Source organism: Equus caballus, chromosome 21 (assembly GCF_041296265.1).
Source record: "Equus caballus isolate H_3958 breed thoroughbred chromosome 21, TB-T2T, whole genome shotgun sequence".
In the NCBI taxonomy this organism is placed as follows: Eukaryota; Metazoa; Chordata; class Mammalia; order Perissodactyla; family Equidae; genus Equus; species Equus caballus.
This window is the reverse complement of record NC_091704.1, coordinates 17,955,879-17,975,167: the sequence shown is the minus strand read 5'-3', so window position 1 is coordinate 17,975,167 and position 19,289 is coordinate 17,955,879. Positions and strand designations below refer to the sequence as shown.

Sequence of the window (19,289 nt, the reverse complement as noted above, 5' to 3'; positions counted from 1 at the left end):
ACACTTCCCGGCGTGCCCCGCAGTGGCTCCCTGCTTCCGGCCGACGTGTCTCTCAGGAAGAGGACCGGGTGAGACGACGGCGACATGGCGCCCCCGGCCCCCAGCGGCTCCGGGGAGGTGGACGAGCTGTTCGACGTGAAGAATGCTTTCTACATTGGCAGTTACCAGCAGTGCATCAACGAGGCGCAGCGGGTGAAGGTGCGGCGGCTCCGGGCGCGGGGACGCTGGGGGCGGGGGCGGCGGACGCTGCTTGGTGGCTACGGGTCGCGTGCCGTTTGTAAAAACTGGTCGTCTTCTCGCGGCGTTTTCCCACCACGCGTCCCTTGAGAGCGCAGTGAGGAACGATCCTTGTCCCACAGCAGATCTCAGAGCAGCGACAGATTGCGGTGCTTCTCGCTCAGAGCGCTCACTCTGCGCCCTGGAAGCGTTGGAGTAAGAGCCGTTTCTACCTGTGTGGTAATAATAATTCTCATTTGTCGAGCAGCCCACGCTGTGCCGCCAGACCCTCAATCCCCGTGAAGTAGGGACTGTTGTTTATCCCCATTTTACAGAGGAGAACACTGAGGCACAAGAGAGAAAGAGCTTCCCCGGTGTTAATCCTGCCCCACTAGCCTGGTTATTTCTCCGCAGATGTGTTCGTTCATTTATTCATTCTTTCCTCATTGAGTACCTCTGTGGGCCAAGCAGTGGTAAAATAGACAAAACCCCCAGCACTCTCGGAAACCTCAGCCTTGCAAGGGAGGGAGACAGTAGCGGAGTAAATGAAGAAGTCAAGAGGTGGTGTGGTGGAGAGTGGTGGGAATGCGCTTGGCTGGTTGAGAGCTAGGAAATGGTCCTGCATGGCAAGTTCTCGCCTGCCTTCACGGTCTAGCGTTCCAAAGGGGAGCAGGTAAAGAAGCCAGTGAATACATAAGTACACCTTGAGCGCTGTGGGGGTGGGAGGAGATAAAAAGTGCTGGGAATGGAGAAAGGAGGTGCTGCTTCACGTGGTAGTGGTCAGGTCAGGCCGGGGCCTCTGATTGTCATTTGAACCTGAGACTGAACCTCGTGGGGCAGCTGACCCTGTAAATGGCTGCAGAAGTGCTGAGGCAGGGATGAGCTCCGCGTAGTCAAGTCATAAGAGGCTGGTGCAGCAGAAGTGGGGCAGGCGTTGGGAAGGTTGGAGAATGAGGTGGGCAGGGCCTTGGGGGGGTCACAGCTGGGCTTTAGATTTTATTCCAAAGGCACAGGAGGCCACCTAGCAAGGAAGTGGCAGGTGTCTTCACAGAGGCAGCCAGAGAGTTGGGAGGAATTTGGACCCTGAAGTAGAGATGGCTTGCTCTCTGTGCCTCTGGCCTTTGGCGCTGTACCTGAGTTCCCTGAGCATTGTCTGTATAATGGGGATAAAGCCTCAAACAGATTTCAGGAAGTGGTTTGGATTTGTTGAAATAATATTTGCATGATTGTGTGGGTTTTCTGTTGCTGTGGTGACAAATTACCACAAACAACAGATGAAGACAACACAAACTTATTATGTCACAGTTTTGTAGGTGAGAAGTCCAAAACGGCTCTCATTAGGCTAAAATCAAGTTATCGGCTGGGCTGTATCTTTTCTGGAGGTTTCAGGGGGAGAATCTGCTTCCAAACTCGTTAAGATTGAGGACTTTCCACCTGGGGCCACACTTAGCTCCTAGAAGCTTCTCTCTAATCCACAGCCTTGCCTGTGGCCCCCCATCTCAGAACTAGCCACGAGGTCCTCACACTTGGAATCTCTCGAATTTCCCTTTCTGCATTCCTTCTGTCTGTTCTCTGCTATTAGGGCCTTCTGTGTTAGGCTCTGCCCTCCCAGATAACACAGCATAGTCTCCCCATTTTAGGGTGTGTAACCTTAATTGCAACTGTGAAGTCCCTTTTGTGACGTGACATAAGCTGTTCACAGGTTCCAGGGACTGGTGTGGACATCTCTGGGCAGGATGGGGTGCCTTCTTCAGCTCACCACCACAATTGTATGTGCCTCCTGGCTGGGGTAGTGAGGGCTGTGAGAAGATCGAGACAGACCTGAGCTCAGATTTCGGCTCTGTTACCACGGCTGAGTCACTGCACCTCTCTGAGCCTCAGTTTCCTCTCCTATCAAATGGGAAAAATGACACCTGTCTCATTAGGGTAACTGTGAGATTGAGCATTATACTCGTGTTCCACCTTTTGGCTTCTTTATTTTCTTTTTGCTGACGAAGATTCGCCCTGAGCTAACATCTGTTACCAATCTTCCTCTTTTTGTATGTGAGCCATCACCATAGTGTGGCTGCTGACAGATGAGTGGTATAGGTCCATGCCCAGGAACACCCTGGGCCACTGAAGCAGAGCGTGCCGAACTTAACCATTAGGCCAACGGGGCTGGCCCCACCTTTTGGCTTCTACCGTGTGTCTGTTCTGCTTATGTCATATGATGTGTTCTTTGAGTCTTCTCGTCACAACATGCAGACTGTAGGCTGCTGCTGAGAGAGAGAATCAGTGTGACCTACGGTATGTAGAGAGTGACTGGAAGTGAAGGTTTAGAAGCCAGATAAGTGGTCACTCTGGCTGGAGGCACACTGCTCAGTCTCTGAGCCTGGGACCTGCACCCTCCTGGGTGATGCAATAAAGATGTGCTGCCACCAAACCAAGATATTCCCCCTGAAGCATCCGGAAGAATGGAGTCCTTTCCCTGCTGAGCCAGTTGATATGATTTAATTCTGGTCCACAGGCCACCTAAACCCTCCTGGGCAGCCTGTACTGAGTTGAATGGTGTCCCTGAACAGATATGTCCACCCAGAACCTGTGAACGTGACTTACTTGGAAAAAGGGTCTTTGCAGGTGTAATTAAGTAGGATCTCTAGATGAAGTCCTCCAGGATTTAGGATGGGCCTTAAGTCCAATGAGAACTGTCCTTCTAAGAGAGGCAGAGAGAGGTTACACAGGCAGAGAAGATGGAGGCAGAAATTGGGGTGATGAGCCACAAGCCAGGGAACGCCCGCAGCCCCGAGAAGCTGGGTGAAGCAAAGAAGGATCCTCCTATAGAGCTGTCGGGAGGAGCCGTGGCCCTGCTGACACCTTGATTTTGGACTTGTGGCCTCCGGATTGTGAGAGAAGTGTGTGTTGTTTTAAGACGCCTCGTTTGTGGTAGTTTGTTGCAGCAGCCCCAGGAGCTCACACAGGCACCATCCGAGGCAGCTCCAGCTAGAACACCTGGTATGTTGGCGCACCATCTCACCGTCAAGAAGTTTCCCCATTTGTCAGACATTTCTGAAGTGCCCACAAGATGGCAGGCAGCGCCCAAGTGTTGGGGACGAAGCACTGAAGAAAGCCTCAGGGAGCTGACCCTCTGGTGTGGTCAGGTGGCTCTCACTGGTCTCCCCAGGCGGTACCCATCATCCTCAGCCCTGGCTGCACCTCCGAGCTGTCTGGGGCACTGTGGGGCCGCTCTGGGGTCAGGCATCTTTGGCGGCGTGGGCTTCCTGGCTTTTCTGGTTCTGAGCTCCAAGGTGATTCTGACAAGCTCTTCGGGTTAGAGATCAAAGTGTTCACCTGGTGACATGCATCCGAGTCCCTGGGGCACTCTGTGGACGGGGGTCACTGGGGCTAGCCCTGGAGGGTCTGAATCAGCAGGTCAGGGAGGGGCCCTGGACTGCCTTCCTGACGAGCTCCTGGGCGATCCTGCTGCTGCTGCTGTACAGGGATGGTGCTCGGGGCCCTGCTGCACTCACCCATTGGGAGGCTGACCTCCTGATGACCCAGCCTCGGGCATTGGTCACCCCAGTTTGCACGGAAGTCATGGCATTCAGCAAGGGCCTCTGACCAGTGACAGGCGAGCTGCCAGAGGGGGTCTCACCAGCTCCTTCCAGAACATTTCAGCCCACATTTTAGCCCAACAGACTTGGGGTCCGGGGCCACAGCTGACTGTCAGGTGGACCCAGGACCCCCTCTGTGCCCCCGTCACCTCTTGGCAGGGAGGGCAGTAGGTTTTTGGTCTGTTTAAAGCAGGGCCTCTCATCAGCTGCACTGTAAACTGGCTATTCCCAGAGGCAGCTCTGAGCCCAGCAGGAGGAAGGTGTCACAGGGAGGAGGGACCTTCAGGCAGCTGAGCATCCTGCACTGCAGGCGTGTGGGCAGATGCTCAGTCGCAGTAAGACAGGCGCTGCTGTGGGCCTTGGGTTCGTGGCCTGTCTCCCCTGTGGTGTCAAGCGGCTCCGTGGTCCTCCATGAATTGCAGGCTCTGGCTCCCAGTCTGCACGCCACAGCCTCACTCACCAGGGGTGGGCTCTCACCAAGCCACACAGCTTCTGGCCCGGACTCCATGAGCCTTCTTCCTTTCCTGCCTCTGGTCGGCCTGCCTTGGTGGGTTTTGATCTCCCACCCAGATCACTCCCAAACAGATCACTCCTGCCTGCAGAACCAGCCCGGAGTCCGCTCCCGGCTTGTCTGGTGTGTGCACACGCCACCGTCTGTGTCCCATTCCTTGTTAGAACAGACCGTGCTGGGCCTGCCGTCTGCAGTTGTCTTGCAGAGCAGTTTGCCTCGGTACCCACAGGTCTGCTGCTTTCTTTTTCCCCACTGCATCGTGTTCCCCAGTGGGGACCTGCTTGCTGTTTATGTAGCTCTCCGCTGCTGCCTGACATTTGGGTCCCTTCCGACTTTCTCCTGTGCCAGCAAGCATCCTTGCACTTGCCTCTTCTGTTTCCAATGTGTCTCCTCACCCCTCCCCCCCCAGCAGCTGTGGTACAAACGGGCTCGAGCTCTCCCGCCCCAGGGAGACGCACGTTTCACTGCCAGTTACTGTGGGCTGAAACATGACTGTTGAGGGAAACTGTGGAGGTTCCAGCATCTCCTGTAGTGGCCCCTGGTCGGTATGTCTGTCCTTGTTATTACATCTCCCAGACACTCTTCTCTCTCAGGCTGTTTGAGGGGGTCCTGAGCATCTGCACGTGGGGTCTCAGGGATGCCTCAGCAGTCCTGTGGGGTCATTGGTGGTGCTTGTTTTACAGATGGGGAGCTGAGGCTCAGAGTTGCCTCTGGGACCCAAAGCCACCCCAGTCCCTCATGGCTTCCCACTATATTCAGCTCCCACCGAGAGCTGCCGTTTGTCTCTTTTTTTATTGAAGGTGGTGTGAGGACCCCAGGCAGGTCGCCCTTATTTAGAAGACCCCATGTTGTAAATCATGGCCAGATCCCCAGCCTGGCCATCAAGGCTAGAGCAAGCCATTGGGACCCTGTGGCAAGGCTGGCCTGTATTGGACTGGGGCCAGGAGCCAGGCTTCTTGTCCTCGGTCTCCCTTGACATGGGAGGAGGATGCATTCACCACCCTCACCACCCTCCACCCTGAGGCTGAGGAGAAGAAGGCATGGTGCCTGGGAATCTGGTTCTCAGCCTCCTGGGCGGGCAGTCCTGTGTACCCCCAACTGTGGGGCTCTAGACTCTGTCCCTGTGTGGACAGACCATCTCTCTGTGTACTTTTCCCGGCCCCCTGGTTTAGAGGCTGTTGGAGTGGCAACTCCAACATGGCCAGCCCTCTTCCCATGTCACTTTCCTCTCCCAGCCCCCAGGTGGCCTGTCCCAGTGCCCCCAAGTTCTCTGGGCCGAGCTGCTCTATCTATGCCCACCCTCCCAGGTACTGCAGGGCCTCCCAGGGAGTGGGCCAGCACCCTGGGGCATCACCCAAAGCTGTTCTCCCAAGGGAGGGTCTCCTGCCTGCCTGCAGCTTTCTGGGAGCTTCCTCACAGGCCCACAGTGAACATTGTGTGAGATCACCTCGCTCCAACTCCTCGGCTCTGTGCGATGGCTGGGCCGAGGGGGCGTGGTCCGTGGACCATGTCCCTGAGGTCTTGCCTGGCCCCAGGCAGCCGAGCTGAGCTCTCTCAAAAAGGTCCTTCTCCTGGGACAAGGCAGGCTCTCTGAGTGAGGCCGATCTTCCTCTCTTTTGTTTGTCATGTTTAATGAGTATTTGGGAACAAAAACAGGGTAGGAGCAAGTTGCATGGAATTATTTGTTACAGAAAGCAAAGTCCCCTTTGCACATCTCCACCTGGGTCTTATCTGTTGGTAGCGTCAGCCAGCCCAGGCCTGTTTGCTCTGCTCTTACAAACCCAGTCACCAAGGCACATCCCCCAGTGTCCTTGGATCATGCAGATGTTGAGCAGCTTCTGCTGTGACTCGCTGCCCCCTGCGCTCCTTCACCCTGGCCTCTCGCCATGTGGCTGGAACAGAGGCAGCACTTTTGGCGCTGTCCCTCACCTGGACAAATGGGGGTGACCATTGAGCTTCCTTCTCGGGGTGGTGTTGGGGTGGCACAACATCAGGCACCCAGCATGCTGCATGCCCTCAGCTGAGGCTGCTCTCCTGCCCCCAAGGTCACAGGCAGCTGAGAGCGAGGGCCGGGACTCAGGCCCAGACTCGGCCCAGGAAGCTGCCTGCTCCTGGCCTCTGAGGGCCTGTCCTGCCTCTGTTTCTACAGCCATCGAGCGTGGAGAGAGATGTGGAAAGGGATGTCTTCCTGTACAGAGCATACCTCGCACAGGTGAGTGTGGGCCCGTGACCGTGCCCAGGGCCACCAACACCCTGGGACAGGAGAGTAAGGAACAGAGTGCTGGGAGGGGGCGTGGACAGCAGAAAAAGGAGGGCAGAGTCCAGCGACCATGAGCAGCCAGTGTGGCCACCACAAGGAGGTGACTGTGTCGCTGAGGTCCTGGACCACCAGGCCAGAGAGCTAGTGTGAAATTTTTCACTTTTATCTTTTTACGTAATCAGATTTTGTTTGTTTAGTACAGTTTCAAGTTTACAGAATAGTCAAGCAGATAGTAAAGAGAATTCCGTATACCCTCCCCCCACACCCTCCATAGGCAGTTTCTCTTATTAGCATCTTAGGTTGGCGGGGTATTTTTGTTATGATCGATGCACCATTGACCCTGATGTTAACTAGAGTCTCCAGTTTAGACACTGGGGGTTTTTAAACGCAGCTTCACCCTGGAATACGGTGAGAGTACATTTGTGTGTTCTAGAAATGCAGAGAGGACTGAGCTGTGCCTCACCCCAGTTCCCCCCAGGCCCACAGTATGGGTGGGGCTGCCAGCCTCCTGCCTGCCTTGTCCCCCAGCTGCAGGCCTGGAACTGCAACCTGTCCTGGGCACACGGCTCTGCAGCTGCCCCACCTCACATCTGGGCTCCAGTGGCTTCCGGGGGCTCTTCACACCTTTCCTTTTGTGGAGCTTTCTGGAGCCTGACAGGACTCCCCACCCCCTGCCCCTGAGGGTGAAGCCCAGCCCAGATAGTGTGTGTGGCCCAGAATCTCCTTGGAATGTGTTCATACATATGTATTTCTGTATATACATTTTTAAAAAACGAATACCTGTGCATGGTAGTAAAAACACTGAAACTGCCTAGAAAGAAAGGCAGTGAGAAATGGGCCCCTAACTCCAGTTCCCCTCCAGGAGGTAGCCACCCGCCTCAGTTCTGGATGTCAGCAGGGAGGGCCTCTGTCATGGGATGTGTTTTCTGCTCTATAGAAGCACATACCCAGACTTCCTGCCTCCAGGTGACCCTTCCTCCCCCCACCCAGAGCTGGTGGGACCCTCACCCTGTCACCTCACCACCACTGGGGTGGGTCACTGGGGTCTCCGGCTAGAGCAGTGGCAGGCAGTGTGGTCTGAAGTCTGTGCCGGCTTCCACAGTGTGCTGCAGCGAGGCTGGCACCAGGCAGCCTCAGGGGTCCCTGGGGGTGGTGGGCCTCCTGCAGCCCAGGGAGGGCAGGGTGAGTTTTGCCTGGCACACCAGGGCTGCGCATCCACCAGGTGATGCTGGAGCTCTGATAAGCCCTCGTGTTCCTGGGGGCTGAGGATGTATACATCCCATGGCGGGGTGTGGCATGGGGCTGACAGCTTGCTTGTCTTGACTGCAGAGGAAGTATGGTGTGGTCCTGGATGAGATCAAGCCTTCCTCGGCCCCTGAACTCCAAGCTGTGCGCATGTTTGCTGAGTACCTGGCCAGCGACAGCCAGAGGTGAGGATGGAGGGTCCTGGCGGGATGTCCCTCCTTCCCACCCCTCACCTCCCTGAACCTCAGTTTCCCTCACCTGTACAGTGGGGGTCAGTACGGACCCTGCTTCAGAGAGGTCTTGGGGGGATCATAGATAAGGACATGTGTGCAGATGCTCTCGGGGACTGTGAGGGGCTCAGTGTTGCCAAGAGGGCCTCTCTCAACACACAGGGCAGATACCCTCCACTGCTTACCCCAGGCCCTTGGTCCGTCCAGGGAGGCAGTGGCTGCACCACCTGCGGATCCTCTCCCTAGGAGGAGGGCCCAGGTGGAGGGTGGGCAGGGACATGCCGTGTCCTCACCCTGAGCCACAGACCAGCAGTTGTCAAATTCGTGAGGCCGATGGCCAGGGGAGGTGGGGGTTTGCATGGCTGTTCCCTGGCCAGCGAGATGCTTGCCCAGATGCACGTGAGCTCACACCTCTGCAGGTGGGAGCCATGCGACCCTGCCTCACCTTTGCATGGAGCACCAGCATGACCCAGCAGGCTCTGTGGACCCTCTGCACTTCCGTTTCCCTCATCCCCAGGATGGGGCTGGGATTGGGGAGGTAAAACACTCCCCAGAAGGCGGCTGGGATAGGACAACAGCACAGCCCACAGCAGGGACATACTCTGCTCTGTGGGCTGACCCCTGTCCCTGACCCAGGACCCCACCACCACCCTGGGCCATCCCTCACGGCACCAAGAAATCTCACAGAGGAGCCTTCCCCGTCTCTCCCCTGCGGAGCTTCTGAGACCGGGCTGTGGTCCCGACTGTGCCGACGGCATGCTTCCCCCGTGGGCTGCTGCAGCTGTGTGTGGGTCCCAAGTGTGGGTCAGACTGTGCTGTGAGCTCCTTCTGCCACAGAGTCTGAAGCTCAGGGTTTACTTGTGAGCAGTTGCAGCTGAATGGGGGCCCCTGAAAGACATGTCCGTTTCCGGCCCCCACAAGCTGTGAACATGACCTCCACTGGGAGTGGGGTCTTGGCAGATAGAGGTAGTTAAGGATCTTGAGCTCATCCTGGATGTAGGTTGGGCCCGAAATCTAGTGATCAGGGTCTTCATAAGAGGCAGAAGAGGGGAAGACACAGAGAAGAGGTCATGTGAGGACAGAGGCAGAGACCGGGGTGACGTAGACACAAGCTAAGGGACTCTGAGGACTGTGCACCACCAGAAGCCGGGAGAGGCCTGGGACGGATTCCCCCTAGGGCCCTCCGAGGGGCCAGCCCCGCCCACACCCTGGGCTTAGACTTCTGGCCTCCGGACTGTGAGAGAAGAAACTCCCGTTGTTTTAATCCCTGCTGGCTCGCCATGCTTTGTGATGGCAGCCCCAGGACACTAAGATATATGGCCTCCTGAGGCCATCGTTTCTCCTGCCTCACACTTCACTAGCCACGGTGACAAACCCCATTGCCCTTTGAAAGGGGAGGGAACCTGGGCGCCCTCTGGGAGCAGTGGCTGCTGTGACAGGAAAGAACCCACAGGAAGCACAGGGCACAGGGCAGGAGCTCAGCAAAGCAGAGCAGCTCAAGGTGCGTCCATCCCAGCAGCATAACCTGCTGCCACACACAGACAGGCAAGCAGGTAGAGAAAGTTCCAGAGCCTGTGAGCGTAACTACGACATGTCCCAGTGACAGTGTGTGACACTGACATCACAGTGACAGTAGCAGGCAGTGTGTGCGCACCCTTCGTGCCAGGAACCAGGCAGGGGGCTCTGTGAGGTGGCCATGGAGGCTCCTCAGGCCAAGCCTGTGCTGTACTCTGTACGCAGTCCCGCCTCGCAGAGTGGGAAACGGGCTCAGATTTGAAGTCATTTGTCCATCAGGCACCTCCTTGGTGGGCACAGAGACAGTGACAGGCGTGTCCCTCCCCTCTAGGGGCCCTCAGACACAGGCATTTGGCCAACAGCCCCCAGAAACCCACACGACACGTACGCATTTGTGGAGACTGTGAACCCTGAACAGCAGCTTTTGTCTCGTGGTGACGCGGGGCCCGGCCTTTGCCTCCTTTCTTTCATCAACTGCTCTGCAGCCCTTTGAAACCAGGGGTCTTGGCTCCATTTTCCAGCTAAGTGGACCGTGGCTTGGGTGTCCTGTGACCTGTGGAGGTTCCCTGGTTGGTCCTTGGCCAAGCCTGGACTCCAGGCTGGCCACTGGCTCTCAGCCTCCAGCCCAGCACGCTGCCCACTTCCTGGGAGCAGCCAGCACGCGAGGCTCTGGAACACAGGGCAGCTGCCCTGGCAGTGGGGCATCCTCCGGCCCTGGGTACCCAGGCCCACACACTGACCTTGGAAGGTTGGGAGCCTCCACAGGGACCACCAGCCTTCTCAGGAAGGTGACGATGTCCTGCTGTGACACCCACCTGGGTAGCCTCACATCCCTGCGGAGGTGCCCCTGGCAGGTCATCCCGTCCCTTCACATCCAGGGGTGGTGTGGCACCAGTCCCTGAGCACTGAGGCCTGGGGGACTTGAGGCCCAGGCAGTCGTTTGTGCTGCTTCATGGGCAGAGCCAGGTGTGGCCCCTCCTGCACTGCATCTCCCAGCCCCTCTTCTCTCGACCTTGATTTCCTGGTCTCTTTGGGGATAAGAAGTAGCTTGGGGGAAGGTGACAAGGCTGACACCCAGTGGGGCTTGACAGAGACAGCTGGACCCATTCTGCTCCCTGCTGCTGTGTGTCCCTGGAGGCTTGACTTGCCCTCTCTGAGCCTATCTGTTCCCATGGGGGTGAGGTCCATCTCCCACTCCCAGCTGTGGGCCCTAAGCAGCCATGTCTTACAGGGATGTGATTGTTGCCGAGCTGGACCGGGAGATGAGCAGGAGCGTAGACGTGACCAACACCACCTTCCTGCTGATGGCTGCCTCCATCTACTTCCATGACCAGAACTCGGACGCGGCCCTGCGCGCCCTGAACCAAGGGGACAGCCTGGAGTGGTGAGTGTGCGCCCTGCACCAGGGGCACGGCCTGGAGGGTTGAGTGTCTGCCCTGCAGCAGGGGGCGACCTGGAGGGTGAGTGTCCGCCCTGCACCAGGGGGCTGGCCTGGAGGGTGAGTGTCCGCCCTGCACCAGGGGGATGGCCTGGAGGGTTGAATGTCTGCCCTGCAGCAGGGGGCGGCCTGGAGTGGTGAGTGTCCGCCCTGCACCAGGGGGTGGCGTGGAGGGGTGATTGGTCCCTCTGGTCTCCAGGATGCTCAGGGCCTGCTCAGCCGTCGTCCTGGGGACAGTGAGGGGGCTACTATGAGAGACGGGGTGGGGGCAAAACCTCCCGTTTGGGCTGCAGCTCTTGTTCTCGGTCCAGGGGACACTTCTTTCGGCGTGGCTGGGCCGCTGCTCCAAGGACACAGTGCCCGGGGCTGAAAACCCTCTGTTCCCAAGGGCCCAGCAGAAAGCACCTTTGTCTCTGCCCAGGGTTTCTGTAGCCCCTTCCCCTATGAAGCCTTGTGTTTCTCTGCCCTGGGCCCTGGGCTTTCCATGTGCTTCCCAGATGCCCCAGGCCCTCTCCTGAGGCCGGCCCTCATTCAAGGCACTCCAAGGCTAGGGTGCTGGAGCCCACGCAGTGTTCAGTCAGCTCCACTCACCATCCCAGGAGGTGACTCTGGGCCAGCACTGTGTCCAGGGCTCCAGCCGCAGAGGGCATAGCCTCCCTCCCCCATGAACTCTGGTTCCTGCCCTTGCTTGGTTAGTTGGTCACCACACCCTCCTTGTGTATCTTTATGTTGCCCGCAATCCTGAAGGGGATTTGCAGCAGCTTAGAGACAGGCATGGTGCATGGCTGATGAGGCAGTGGGCCTCACAAGTGTTTCTCATGCTCCTACCTTGGGTGGTCTGGGTGTTGGGTTACATTCCTATGGGAAAACCTGGGAACAAGCAGCCACAATATTATTGGGCAGTCACGGCCACCTGGGCTCGAGAGGGAAGCAGTGGATGTGGGAACTGAAGGGGGTGAGTGGCTGTCTCCTATGCAGCACTTCATCTGTGACCGAATTTGGAAGGCGGAGTGGGGTGGGGCTGTAAATATGATGGCCAGCTGAGGAGTGGGTAGGGAGCAGGCCATGGGCCTGGAGTCCCTGCCCTAGGGACCCCACAGGAGCTCCTGGCCTGAGCGTGCTCAGCGGTGACAGGCAGGAGTGAGGTTCCCAGGAAGCACTGGGGAGCTCAGCACAGCAAGGAAGCCCAGGTCTGAGTCTGGCTCTGCGGGGTCAGTGGTCAGCCTCAGTATCCCCCTCTGCAAGGCTGGGCTGGTGGCCCAAGCACTCATAGGAATGTTCCAGAAGGTGGTGCCCACACGGAGTGAATATCTGGTGGGAGAGTAAATTGGGGAGGGGGTCTGCTGACTGCCCGCCCTGTCCCACAGCATGGCCATGACGGTGCAGATCCTGCTGAAGCTGGACCGCCTGGACCTCGCCCGGTAAGCCCCTCCCTACCTGTCACCACCTCGGGACGCTGTGCCATGGCTCATGCATTGGGGTTGTCTGAGCAACGGCCAGGCTGTGTTGGGACCCCATGTTCTCTGGAAGTTGGGCCCCTGTCTATGAGGGGGCACTCAGCATGAGGACCATCCCTGAGCCTTCCCCCTGGCCCAGAGCATCGATGCCACGATTGTCTCTGGTTATTTCATTCCGGTCCATTGGGGTGATGCGCTGATGTTTACCTGCCCTTCCCTGCAGGGTGTTGCCGGGACAAGGGGCTTCACTTTCCTTTTGTGAGTTTCAGTGACTTCAGTTTCCTTTTGTGAGGCAGGCGTAGCGGGACCTGTCCCGTGGGGTTGGGGTGGGCTTCATCACTGTGTAGCTGTCGATCAGGGGCAGCTGGGGCGGGGCCCAAGGTTCTAGGGAGTCGTGGGCAAGCAGGGCTGTGTGTGCCTGGTGAGCAGGGAACTCAGGCTAGGCCCCTCAGCACCTTTCTTCCTCTCCTCTCTACCCCCAGGAAGGAGCTGAAGAAAATGCAGGACCAGGACGAGGACGCCACACTCACCCAGCTGGCCACTGCCTGGGTTAACCTGGCCATGGTGAGCCCCTAGGTTGCTCGGGGAGATGGGGGCAGGAGCATCTGGGAGGTGGGAGGTGCCCCCTTGCGCCCAGTACTGGCTGCTCCTGTGGGGAGAGTGCAGGTGAAGGCTTCCATGATAATGCTGGACCTCCTGCTTCCTTTGGGGCCAGTCCCCCAGAGGAGTCCAGCCCAGGGCACCCCTGGCACATGTCCTGCCTCATTCAGCCTCAGCCCCATTCCAGGATTCTTGTAGCTGAGTGGCTTGGCCAGAGCCACAGTGAATGGACTGGGGGGCTCTAGAACCTGACTCGGCAGGCCTTTCCCCACATGCCCTTTGGGGCCCCCTGAGCCTGCCAGCCTGGCAGTGCTGCCCTCCTCTGGGGTCTAGCCCTGGTCTTGGCTGCTGCTCAGCTTGCTCTCTGAGCTTCTGGCACAGAGCGGGTACCGGTGTCCCCCTCACGCCTTCCCCCATGCCCAGCCCCCACTCCCCCCACATGCCTAGTTCACCCCAATCTCCTGGCAACATCCCCTTTTTAGGCTTTTAGCACTTGGCTTCCTTTCTGAGTAATTCTTTTGTACGGGGCTTTTAAAATGTGCTCCCCATCCGTACGCGTCAACACTGTCCTTGGGGGGCCGAGGCCTCACTCAGGCTGTTTTCCAGTACCCGTCCGGTTTAGTGGGACAAACCCTGGCAGCTTTCTCTGGTAGCCTTGCATTTTGTCACAAGTACATCTTGGTCTCAAGCTCTCTTGCAAGTGTACCACTGCATCTTTAGCCGGCAGACAGAACCTTCTACTCAGAGCCCAGGTTGTTGGGGTCAGGGTTGCTGGTCACAGAGCGAGGCCACACCTGATGGGCCGTCTGACCCATTGGTCCCAGCTTGGGCCTTGGCCCGGCCACCGGTGCACAGATTCTCCATCTGGAAGCCGAGGCTTCTGCGTCTGTAAATGGAGGGCTTGGGGAGCCGGGTGTGCGGTGGCTGTGTGCTGTCTTGGTCCCTTCAGCACAGCACGGGCTGTACCGGGGTCTCTGCGGGGAAAGGGACAGTGTCCGAGGAGTGCCTTCTGTGGGCTGCCCAGGCCAGGGTTGTCTCCACAAAGTGTGAGATTCCTCTGTGAGGGAGCAGGCAGGGGTAGGGCCAGGCAGCAGGATGACGAACAGTGATGTCAGAGCTATCCCCACAGGGTGGTGAGAAGCTGCAGGATGCCTACTACATCTTCCAGGAGATGGCAGACAAGTGCTCGTCCACCCTGCTGCTGCTCAACGGGCAGGCAGCCTGCCACATGGCCCAGGGCCGGTGGGAGGCTGCCGAGGGTGTGCTGCAGGAGGCGCTGGACAAGGTATGGGCACCCCGGGGCTCCTAGAGTGGGGACAGCAGGTGACTGGGCTTGCTGCAGAGGCACACGGGCCGATGGAGATGGACGGAAACAGGTGTGGCAGAGATCCCACGGGCCTGCCATGTGGCCACACGTGGATTTTAATGCTGAATCGGCTGAGAATTGGTGTTGCAAACGAAAATCCCGATTCCAGCTTCTCTTATTTGGAAAATGGGAGGATCCCATCAGCCTGGGCCTCAGTTGGCCTGAGCTGAGGGAACACACGTGTCCCGTGCTCTCCTTGTTGTCACTTTGACTGCCTGGCCCTGTACTTGGAAGAGACGCCCACTGTTCACATACAAGGGGAGAGCCAGCTGCAGATGGGAAGTGTTGCCTGTCCCCATCCTTGTTGAGAAGAGGGACCCAGAGTGCCTCCGTCTTGGGGCAGCCATGGTTGTCTTCTCCTAACCAACATCTGAGGTCTTTTACGTTATTTTTATAATCAGAGAAGCCATCAAAGCTTTTTTCGTTTTTGGAAAACATTTTTTGATGTAATGAGAAATTGACACTGGTAGGAAGTTTTCTCCTTGTTCATCTCTTCCAGGGGCCGAGTTATCAAAAGGTTGTTTGCAGAGCCTGGACAGGCCAAGGGGCATTAGTTGGGTGCTCCTACAGGCTGGTGTCCTCAGGCCGCTCCCATGGAGCTACCTCATGCTGCCAGGGTGCCCTGTGCTGGCAGGGGGAGGTTGGGTCTCCACAGAGAAGGGCAGCCATAGGTGGAGCCAGGTCCGTGCAGGAGGCCAGGGTCCATGCAGCCCCTTGAGCCCATGGCACCTTGCATCCTGGGTGATGCATCTCTGCCCTGAGTGCCCAAGTGGGGCTCTGCCTGGCATCCCTGCCTTGTGGGCACTAGGGGCTCTGGCTGGGACTCCTGGCCAAGGCAGTGTCTGGGTGGTTCCCAGGGTTTCCTGTGCCTCAGAGCCTGGTATGAATGGGCAGAATGAGGTCACCGCCTGGAGGTTCTGGTGATTTCCTGGCAGCTTCTTGCCAAGTTCCCTAGGGAAGAGGCAGGGTGGGTGGGGTCTGCCCGTGGCCTCTGACCTGCTCACCGCAGCAGGAGGAAGAGGTTGGCTAGAGCGAGGCTGCGATAGCACAGAGGCTGCCTTGCGCTGGGCTTTGTTAGTTTGAGATCTGTGTGATGAATCCACTCCTCCCGAATTGCAGTAAGCGAGGGACTCTGTCCCGGCCTGGTCTGTGGATGAGACCAGGCGCTCAGAGGGGAAGCAGCTGCGTGTGGAAGTGGGAGAGGCTGTGGGCCCTCCATACTACACTGCCTCCCGTGTCAGAAGGGAGGGCCCTGAGGTCATGGCCTTGCAGAGCAGCCAGTATGGGTCTTGCAGCCCCGCCCTGCCTCACTCCTGAGGGTGTGACCTTGTGCAGGTCATGTCCCCACCCCAGGGCAGCAGGGCACGTCATCCTGCTCGAGATGGGCCCATGGAGGAGCTGACCCTCCCTGCCTGGTGTCCCCCTGTGTTTTCAGGACAGTGGCCACCCAGAGACGCTGATCAACCTCATTGTCCTGTCGCAGCACCTTGGCAAGCCCCCCGAGGTAGGGCCCCCAGCCTGGTGCAGGAGGGCTTTCTGGCCCTCACAGTACCAGCCTGGGGTGGGCAGGGGTCTCCGGTGTGGTGCTGGCTCCAGGGGAAACCTGGGGCCTCAGAGTCAGGACTTCAGGGTTGGCCTGGGGTTGGGGCAACTCTTCCCATGAGTGGGTCCAGGGCTGCTCCCGTGGGTCCTGAGGATGAGTAGGCTGAGGCTGGGAGGGCGCTTGGGCTGAGACCCGGCCTGTGCCACCTTATGGTGGAGGGGGTTGACAACAGGACAGAGAATAGGGGCCCAAGGGAGCAGTTCTGGTGAGCCCACCTCATCTGAGGGTGGAGTGGGAGGATGTTGCGATGCTGCTCTGTTTAGGTGACTGGCCCAGCTGGCCCAGGGCCCTCCCCAGGGCTTCATGACAGTCACCTGTCCTTTACCGAAGGACCCTCCCTCCCCCCAGCAGCCTTAGGGCTGGGGTGGTGCAGGACAGATAGGACCACCCTCCCACTCGCCCCAGAAACAGCACTGGACCACCAGTTTCTGTGTCAGGCGCTGTTCCAAGTGGCGCTTTCCCGCATCCTGCTAGTTCTCTCTCATCAGCCTGATTCCAGGGTGGGTGATGGAGGGAATGTGGGGAGACCAGGCCGCTGCCTGGGGTCAGCTGGGTGGCCCTTGTCCCACCCCTGCCCTTCAGGTCAAAGCCACTGTGGGGTCCCTGTATTCAACTAACCTGGTCTCATCTCCCCCACAGGTGACAAACCGCTACCTGTCCCAGCTGAAGGACTCCCACAGGTCCCACCCCTTCATCAAGGAGTACCAGGCCAAGGTGAGTTCGTGTAGGTGCCCATCTCCGAGCCCCAGACCCCCAGGCCTAGCCCAGGAAGGTCCGGAACTCGGGCCTGGCTCACGTGTTCTCTCCCCTATTCATGTTGAAGGAAAACGACTTTGACCGGCTGGTGCTGCAGTACGCCCCCAGCGCCTGAGGCCCAGATGCACTTCCCAAGCCTGGGGCGGTGAGGCCGGGCCACTCTGCCCTCCCTGTTAGGCACCTGCCCTCGACTGCCTGTCCTCTCCTCCTCCTCTCCTCTGCTCTGGCCAGAGGCAGAGGCTGCCCAGCCCCACCCCGTGCTGTCAATAAATGTCTCCACTAGGGTACCCCCACCCCATTTGTGTTTACTCCAGCCACTTTGACGTGGGTGTGTGGGAACCGGGGCTCAGACGGGAGGCACCTGGGCACCATGGCCCAGGCTGTTCCTGGGAGGGGGGCCCTGGAGACCAGGGTCTGTGAGCAGCAGCTGTATGGACTCCCCTGCCTCTCAAACAGCCGCCCCGTGCTGCCGAGCTGCAGGTGACACAGCTGTGTCCCCCGAGGACACTTGGCATCCAGGAAAACTGAGGTGCAGAGAGGTCACAGCCATCATGAGGGGCACCAGGATTCACACCCAGGACCCCGGGTAGTCTAGGTGGTGAGGGGCTGGAAGCACTGAGGCCTCAGCTCAGCGAAACGGGGAGGGGAGTGTGCTGGGTCCTTGTGGCAGTAAACATCAACCCCCGCCCCACCCCGCTCCTCGCTGCTGCCCTGTGCTAAGTCATTGGCCAGGACAGACTTTCCCTGCTCCGGGCCGTGGCCGAAGCACCGAGCTCCCTGCCCAGAGAGAGAAACGCGTAGTGAGCAATGTGTGATAAGAGAAGGCTGGGCAACAGGAAGGTGGGCAGTCAGGGGAGGGGTTGGCTGGGGTCTCTGGGATGAGGTCACCATTGAGGTGTGTCCACCTGAAGAAGAAAGAGCTGCCAGGCCAAGTTCTGGGGAGATGAGTATCCTGAGCAGCAGGAACAGCCCGTCAAAGGCCCTGAGACCACACTGGGCTTGGTGAGCTGAACGGGGCTTCGTGCCCTTTGTCCTCGGGCCAGTGACTGGGTCTTTCCTAGGGAGAGGCTTAGACACCTGGGTTCCAGCATCTGGCTTTACCTGCTTCAGAGGTGGCTGCCTGAAACCCAGTCTTTCCTTGCTAAGACAAGACACAGAGCAAGGGACCCCAGCATCAGGGACCGCCCCCAGTCTTCAGCCCCTCCTTGCCAGGTTGGGAGCCCAGCCAGGGAAAGGTGGCAGAGAAGGCCTCCCCGGGCTGGGCCATTGGTCAGGTCAGGAGCAGTAGGGCAGTGGGCTTCCGGGGGAGGGGAGGCCAGCCCCCCAGGGGGGCAGGGAAAGGGCGCTAGTCTTGGGACCTCAGCAGCCCTTCACGGGGCCCCTGGTGCCTGGAAGCCCTGGTTCCCAGCTGCCAGCACTAGGAGCCACTTTCCATTCCTACCCTGCACCCACTCATTGGTGGCCTCCTGTTTGTGCCCTGCCAAAATGAAACTTGAGGCTGGGCTAGAGCTGGTGGGCGGGGGTGCCTCTCTAGTTACTGATGGGTGTCAGGGTGATCAGATAGTGCCTGGGTGGGAGGGCCCAGATGGTGGTTGAGAAGGTCCAGGGCTGCCCCACAGTCCTGGCCCGACCTATCCAGGCACGTCCAGCCAGCCTGGGACCCCTGAGACTCCCCCTCCCTGCCAGGCCGACCAATGTATTAGTCATCCGATGGGATGGATGACCTGCTGCCCACAGAGAGCACATGCAAGAATGAGTAGGAGGGATAGCAGAACAGATGGTGACAAATGCCAAGGAGAAGAAGAATGGGGAGGTCAAGGAGGCACTCTGAGCAAGTGACATTAGTAGGTAAAGTCTGAAGTTGGTGATGGAGGAACCCTACCAGTACTTGGGGGAACAGCATTCCAGGCATAGGGAATGGCCAGTGCAAAGGCCCTGAGGCAGGACCATGCCTGGAGTGTTGGAGGAACAGTGAGGTGGCCAGTGTGGGCTGAAACAGAGGGACCAAGATGGAGAGAGGAGGGTGTGAGGGCAGGTGGTGAGTCCCAGTGAGGAGCTGGGCTTCGTGAGTGCTGGGAGCCCTGGAAGGCTGTGAGCCAAGGAGGGACTGGCAGGCTCCCTCCGGCCTCTGTGGGATGAGGAGGAAGCCAGGACACCATGCAGGAGGCATGAGGCTGGCCCAGGGCCACATGAGGCCGTGCGGGTACAGAGACATGGCTGGATTCAGGACCATTTGAAGGTGGGGCCAACTGGATGTGCCACAGGACTGGACGAGGAGTGAAGAGGAGGAGAGATGGGGCCCTCTTTGGCCCCACTTCTTGTTTTCACCTCTGCCCCTGAAGGTCAGGTCAGGCTGGCGGCCCTATGGGACCCAGCTCAGCTCCTGCAGGGCCCGCGCTGATTCCTGCACTCTGCGCCTCAAAGGCTACACAGGATGATGTCCTAGGTAGGGGGAAAAGGGGCACTGGGGTGGAGGAGTCCTGGGGGCTGGGATGAGGGCTA

At 58.7% G+C, this 19,289-nt stretch overlaps 1 protein-coding gene across 1 annotated transcript; it reads left to right on the top strand.

The window, feature by feature from the left end:
* The first annotated feature begins 45 nt into the window (after positions 1 to 45).
* Positions 46 to 17,080, top strand: COPE (COPI coat complex subunit epsilon). The gene is made up of 10 exons (XM_001503394.5): positions 46 to 198; positions 6,467 to 6,529; positions 7,907 to 8,007; positions 10,799 to 10,951; positions 12,373 to 12,426; positions 12,945 to 13,026; positions 14,192 to 14,347; positions 15,864 to 15,932; positions 16,671 to 16,745; positions 16,855 to 17,080. The coding sequence occupies exons 1-10, from the start codon at positions 85 to 87 to the stop codon at positions 16,900 to 16,902; spliced, it is 915 nt and encodes a 304-aa protein (XP_001503444.1). The 5' UTR covers positions 46 to 84; the 3' UTR covers positions 16,903 to 17,080.
* Positions 17,081 to 19,289: the final 2,209 nt, after the last annotated feature.